The 6,826-nt window shown below is 34.1% G+C and overlaps 1 protein-coding gene across 3 annotated transcripts; it reads left to right on the top strand.

Annotated features, from left to right (window-relative positions):
• The first annotated feature begins 562 nt into the window (after positions 1 to 562).
• Positions 563 to 5,483, top strand: LOC143574676 (protein DA1-like). Of its 3 annotated transcripts, none has more exons than XM_077059244.1 (12): positions 563 to 677; positions 920 to 1,055; positions 1,125 to 1,215; positions 2,618 to 2,831; positions 2,955 to 3,075; positions 3,151 to 3,234; positions 3,857 to 3,976; positions 4,068 to 4,280; positions 4,554 to 4,616; positions 4,728 to 4,846; positions 4,982 to 5,040; positions 5,131 to 5,483. In XM_077059244.1, exons 2-12 carry the CDS (start codon positions 936 to 938, stop codon positions 5,415 to 5,417), a joined length of 1,491 nt encoding a protein of 496 aa, XP_076915359.1. In that variant the 5' UTR covers positions 563 to 677; positions 920 to 935; the 3' UTR covers positions 5,418 to 5,483. The 3 variants fall into 3 exon arrangements, with proteins under 3 accessions (XP_076915359.1, XP_076915358.1, XP_076915357.1); XM_077059243.1 differs by having other exon boundaries at positions 1,122 to 1,215; XM_077059242.1 differs by lacking the exon at positions 563 to 677 and having other exon boundaries at positions 889 to 1,055; positions 1,122 to 1,215.
• Positions 5,484 to 6,826: the final 1,343 nt, after the last annotated feature.

The following is a 6,826-nucleotide window of genomic DNA, read 5'->3' as shown; positions in this document are numbered from 1 at the left end:
CTTGTCCGGTTCAGTTTGGTTCATTTACGCCCTAGTAATAAGTTAATTCACTGTTATATGGAGAAACATTATTGTATGTAATACTTCCATAGTTCAAACCAATGAAAATCTTAAAACTAATCTCATTTTCGGTCGTATACGTGAATAAACGTCCAATTATCTATCCCGAATATTTCAGATTTTCGGGCTTGTTCATCGTGTTCAATTTCTCTAGTCATCCTTAATTATAACATATAACACGTGCCATAATGTTTCTACAAGTCGTATGAGTGCTAGATTGACAAAGAAACCTAAACCGATATAATAACTCACACCATTAACAAAGTCGTACAGCTCGTATATCTATTTTTCACCAGTCACACGACCCGTAGAATAACGCTATCCATAGCACCTCAAAATCATAATTTTCAACTAAAATATTATGATTATATTATATTATTATTTGTTAAGGTCAAGAGAAACGCGTGTGTAGTCAGTCTACATTAGTTTATTGACTTTTCTTCGTTAGTTTCTTTCTTAACATCTTCGGCAAAAGCCAACGCCGTGTTTAGGTTCGTGTCAATACAATCAAACCAATCCTTAAGAATCACGAACCTAAACCCTTTAATTCTCTCTTTTCAAAACCCCCTTTGGTTCTTTAATCATAAACCCTTTAATAATTCTCATCGAATTTAATTGTAAGATCATATACTCGATCGATCACCTTTACTGTTTTTAGTTCTTATTATATCTTTTTAATTCTTGTAATAATAATCATTGATCGGATAATTGGTTTTGTGTATTTGATTGTTTGGCACTTTAATAATATTACTTTGTGCTTACAAGCTAAGATAGTTAATGTCTAATTATTAATATTATTGTTACAATCAAGGAACATATTGATTTATTAATAAGTAGAGATTTAATTGAATTTGTACAGATATTTATTACTTGTAATGGGTTGGCTTAGCAAATTTTTTAAAGGCTCCAATCATGAAGTTTCCGAAGGCGAATATAACTGGAGATATGAAGACAATAATACACCACCATATGCGAATTATCCTTCTACGTCTTGGGTAAATATCGTTGTCATTTTTTGTCATTCGATTGAATGTTATTTTATTGATTGGATGAAATTTTAGCAGGATCCGCGGTCTGAGATAGACGATATTGACCGTGCAATCGCGATATCACTTGCGGAAGAAGAAGAAGACACGAGAGGAAAACATGTGATTAGTAAGTGATGTAATTATTATGTGTTTTGTGTGTTAATATTGTGTTTCACAAGATGCATTTAATGCTGAATCATTATTTAATGTATGTACTCAATGAATTTGATGGTTTTAAGATTGATAGCTTAGTATTGCTAATTATGTTCTTTACTAAAATTAATAACAATAAGTGCCTTGTATAGAGACAAGGCTGCCATTATATAGGTTCAAACAAGCATTGATGAAATGGCTTGTATGCATCTTGAGTAGATTAAACCTCACGCTCAGGTTAATTTTTTAACTTTTAAGTGGATTGACTTAATAACCATTTACCTATTTAATAAGATGAGATGAATTGGCTTTTAGGAATATTATTTATTTGTTTTGCTGCATTGCTAATGAAGTTTATTGTGATAATATCTAACGAACTGCTATAGACTACTTGTGAGTAGGATGTTTACAGTCCGGTCCGACCTGTTTTGATGAAAATTCTGGGCCGAAACGCTCGGCAAATAACAAACCAAACAGGCCATGTTGGCCCGGTGGGCCGGATTTACCAGTTTGACTGTTTTAATGGTTTAATTTTTGGTCTTGATGGTTTGAAACGATTTTCGTATATTTTTTAAGAAATTAGTTTGTACTGAATTTAGAAAACGCTGAGAGATGGTTCATAATTATAACATAATACATATATGTTATCACATGTTCCGAAAATGAAAAGAAATATATACGTTGGCCTGTAAACAAACCGAGCGTTTAGTGAAGAGTTCGTTATTTGTTCGACAAGAAGTTCATTTATTTAATAAATGAACTTGAGCACAAAGATTTGTTTATTTAGTTAAACGCGTTTTGTTTGTTCATGTATGTTCGTGAACGTTCGTTTATTTGAATTTGTTTATGTTTGCTCATTTATGTTCGTTTGTTCATTCTTTAGTGCCCATTACAACTTAGTTTAGTTTTAATAACCTTTTAGGCCCAAAACATTGTTCTTTACTTGTAAGTGGTTTTCACTCAGCTATATTTGTTCATCTGTTCAGTCATGTTTGTTCATTTACATTCGTGAACCGTTCATATATACTGTTAATGAACGAAGATAAATGAACACGAACAAGAAAACCACGTTCGTTTAATTGTTCGTGTTTGTTCGGTTCGCTTACAAGCTATACATACACAATAAAGATTAAATGGACTGGTTCAAGTTCCAAACCAGACTGAACCGTTAAACCAGCAAATTGTGTGAACCGAACAGTTTGGATCTTAAACTAGCCAAACAGGCCGACTTGCTTCGGTTTGTGAGGTTCTCAGTTTTAATGGTTTTTAACATCCCTAATTGTGAGTAAGTATTAATATTACATATTCTCTGTTATAATTTAGTATTCTGCAAAAAGTTAAATTTATTTATTATTCTTTCTAAATCTGTTGGTTAGGTGATGATTTTCAACTGAAAGAAGATGAACAGCTTGCAAGGGCTTTACAAGAAAGTCTAAAAGTCGAGTCACCACCTAGAAATAGAATTGGAAATAGAAGCGGAAATGGAATTGGAATTGGAAACGGAAATGGAATTGGAATTGGAAATGTCAATAGAAATGGAAACGGAAATATGTATCAACCAATACCGTTCCCATATTCAACAGGATTCAGGTAATATAATTTCCAATAATTTATTTATTTCAATTCCACGCTTAAATTTTGTTATGTAACACTGTTATAACTAATTGTCAAGTTCATATATCAAATTGTAACATTTTTTTTTTGTTCTCTTAGGGTTTGTGCGGGTTGTAATTATGAGATTGGACACGGAAGATTCTTAAGTTGCATGGGTGCTGTTTGGCATCCGGAATGTTTCAGATGCCACGCGTGCAATCAACCAATTGCTGATTATGAGGTATTGAACTCATATATGATTACTTAGATATGTTCTAATGTTTTGTTGATGCTAATATCGATTACTTTTATATAGTTTTCCATGTCGGGAAATTTTCCTTATCACAAAGCTTGCTACAAGGAGCATTATCATCCTAAGTGTGACGTTTGCCAGCACTTTGTAAGTATCATTATCACAAGAATACTCTGTTGTTTACATTAGTTTAGGCTTGTAAATGAACCGAGCGTTCAGTGAACCGTTCTTTAACTATTCGGCGGGAAGTTTCTTTATTTAATAAACGAACGACTTGTAAATTTTTTTTCGTTTGTTAAACGAGCGAACGTGAACACAACTCTGTTTGTTAGTTTGTGATGGTGAACGTTCGTTCTTTTACGCCCGTTTATGCTCATTTATGGGTGTTTATTTAAGTTCGTACCACCCATTACGACTTTCGTACCACCCATTACGACTTTTGTACCCATTTCAACTTTGTCGAGCTTATGAATTTAAAATATCACCAATTACAATTTAGTCTAGTTATATGATTTTTTAGGCCCAATAGATTGATGTTGACGTAAACTTTACATTGGTGTTTGCTCGGTTTTGTTTGTTCATCTATGTTCGGTTACTTCGTTCCTGAAGCCTTAATTCTTTTATACTATTAACAAAAATTTATGAACACTCTCATTCTCTTAATAAAAGAACACAAACAAGAAATCTGTTTGTGTTCGATCGTTTGTTCGATTATAGTTAAACGGACGAACTAGTTAATTTTAATTCAAAATTATACATCTTTTTACAGATCCTGACAAATGCTGCTGGGCTTATTGAGTATCGCGCGCATCCGTTCTGGGCTCAGAAATATTGCCCGTTTCACGAGCATGACGGGACTCCTAGGTGTTGCAGTTGTGAGCGAATGGAGGTAACACTGTAATGAATATACTTAATAATATATATTATGTAATATTAAATTTGGGTATTAATATATTATATTGATTGCCGATGATTTTCAGCCACGTGAAACAAGCTATGCGGCACTTAATGATGGTCGGAAACTATGTTTAGAGTGTCTTGACTCGTCAGTTATGGATACAAGCGAGTGTCAACCGTTGTATCTTGATATTCAAGCGTTTTATGAAAGTTTAAATATGAAAGTGGAACAAAAAATTCCTTTACTTTTGGTTGAGAGGCAAGCACTTAATGAGGCTATGGATGGAGAGAGGAATGTAAGTAAATCTATTTTGGCAATCTGTAGGTAATTAGGATCCGGGTCATTTCAGAACATTCAAATAATTTAAAAACTTTAAGCACTCCTAACAACCAATCATTTTATTTATTTATTTTATATTTAATATTATTTGAGGGTAGTTTGTCATTTATCATATGTATATTTTTTATTTTATTTTATACTTAATTAGGATCAGGATCATATCATCATTTTATATATTTATTTATTTTATATTTAATAGTTTTTCTTGTTTTTACTTTTTTTTGGTTAGGGTCATTACCACATGCCTGAGACACGTGGACTTTGCCTTTCTGAGGAACAAACTATCAGCACAGTTAGTATTTCAAGCTGCTTAAATTATTCATATTCATATTCTATTATATGTATATATGTTATATCCATGGAATAATATTACTAAACCTGTTGAAATATTATGTGTTGGTAGGTTTTGAGAAGACCAAAAAGTGGGATGGGAAATCGGGTCCCGGATATGAGAACAGAACCGTATAAGCTAACACGTCGATGTGAGGTTACAGCGATTCTCGTTTTATATGGGCTTCCGAGGTATTGCTTTATCTGTAACGGGTCGAATAGTAAAATTGAGCTTTTAAGTAAACGGGTCATTTCGGGTTATGCTTTATCTGTAACGGGTCAATCTACCATTGTAATTATTAAATACTAAAAGCTTGGTGCATGCAGGTTGTTGACAGGGTCAATTTTAGCTCATGAAATGATGCACGCGTGGCTTCGACTTCAAGGTTTGACCAGCAAAAGTCAAATAAGTTTCATGCATTGTGATGAAAAAGAAGAAAATTAATTAACATTTTTATTTTATTTTTTATCCTAAGGTTATCGAACACTGAGTCAAGACGTTGAAGAAGGAATATGTCAAGTTTTAGCTCACATGTGGTTAAGGTCACAAATAGCTTTCATATCGAATGGTGCCACGTCATCAAGGCAAGGGAAAAGATCTCCGTTCGACAAGAAGCTTGCAGAGTTTTTCAAACACCAGATAGAATCTGACATGTCACCGGTTTATGGAAACGGTTTCAGAGCTGGTCATCAGGCTGTACTTAAATACGGACTTCCGGGTACCTTAGAACATATTCGGTTGACAGGGAGCTTTCCTTTCTAAATTTGGATCATTTTCGGTTTACATTTTTTGAATTTTTGTGTTCATATCCAGATCTAGTCTTTTACATTTTTTTTTGTGTAGATTGTACAAACTATACCACTATTGAAACTACATTTAATAAAATCACATATATTCTTTTTTCTCGTATATCTTTTTGGTAAAAAAAATTGCAAGCTTTGGTTACATGTTCGTTTTATATTGGGTCAACACTCCCAATCAGAGCAACAAATTTCAAAGTGGGCCCGTTTACATTGCTTCGATTGGATTTCTAGACCGGGCGTCAAATCCTTCAGTTTAATAGATTAGTAGAGACGACTTAAATAAATAAATTAATATCTTCAATTGTTGTTAACAAAGTTAAGTGAACGGTCAAAATTGCATCTGAGGTTTGGTTAATCCAAAAGGCTTATTTATTTATTTATTTATTGAGTTTTAGTATATGCGGTTTGTTTGGTTAGACAACTTTAGTACTGATTTTGAATTTATTGCAAATGGATACCTCGTTTTTCTAAAACTTACAATTTTAGTATTTTTTTTTACCCGTTAAGTCAGGGGTACTTTGGTAAATTCATCATTATTATTTTTCTTTTTCTTTTTTCCTCTTTTCTCCCCGTCTTCTACCTCATACTTCCCTTTCTCTCAACACACTCTCTCTCTCTCTCTCTACATATCTCCCTCTTTCTCTCACCACTCCATCTCTCTCAACAAGTTCACCGCCACCACTATCTCTCAATCTTTCCCTCTCTCTTGCTCCGGTCAGCATTTCCGGTGAAATACCACAGCATCTCCATTTAAATCCACAATTACCTCATTTAAAAAACCTCATGCCGGAAGCCCCGTCACCACCATCTATCACCATCCAACCTCTGACAACCGTCACGGAATCAGTCGCCACCGCCCGCAACCAACCAATACCACCACATCCCATCCCCCACTTGTAGAACCTACACAATCACCACAACAACCACGACAACCCAGAAACCACTGCTAACCTGCCGCCGCTAACCCTAGCACCGCCCACCAGACATGCTGCCACCAACCCTACCCTTACCACCAATAACATCTTATGAGAATGCAAAAGAACTTCAGGTTAACTCTCAGTCTGCAACCTCAAGAATAAATGGAGTGCGTTTTATGTGGAATGTAAGGATTGGAGATAAGTTCACGGGGGTCGGAGTGTTGTGTATTAGATTTTTGGGGTTTGAATTTGGGGATTTAGGGTTTGATTGGATTTAAGGAAAAAAGTTTTAAAAGAGAATAGTGGAAAGATGGAGCAGAAGAAAGAGAGAAGAGGAAAAAACAAAAACAAAAATAATAATAATGAATTTATCAAAATTCCCTGACTTAACGGGTAAAATAGACAGAGTTAAAAAAAATACTAAAATTCCAAGTTTTTGAAAAATGAGGTA

Source organism: Bidens hawaiensis, unplaced genomic scaffold (assembly GCF_021521415.1).
Source record: "Bidens hawaiensis isolate Kalapana, Puna unplaced genomic scaffold, B.hawaiensis_p1.1 tig00027077_1, whole genome shotgun sequence".
NCBI classification, from domain to species: domain Eukaryota; kingdom Viridiplantae; phylum Streptophyta; class Magnoliopsida; order Asterales; family Asteraceae; genus Bidens; species Bidens hawaiensis.
Note: the sequence above shows the minus strand (reverse complement) of the source record. Positions and strands in the feature narration are given on the sequence as shown.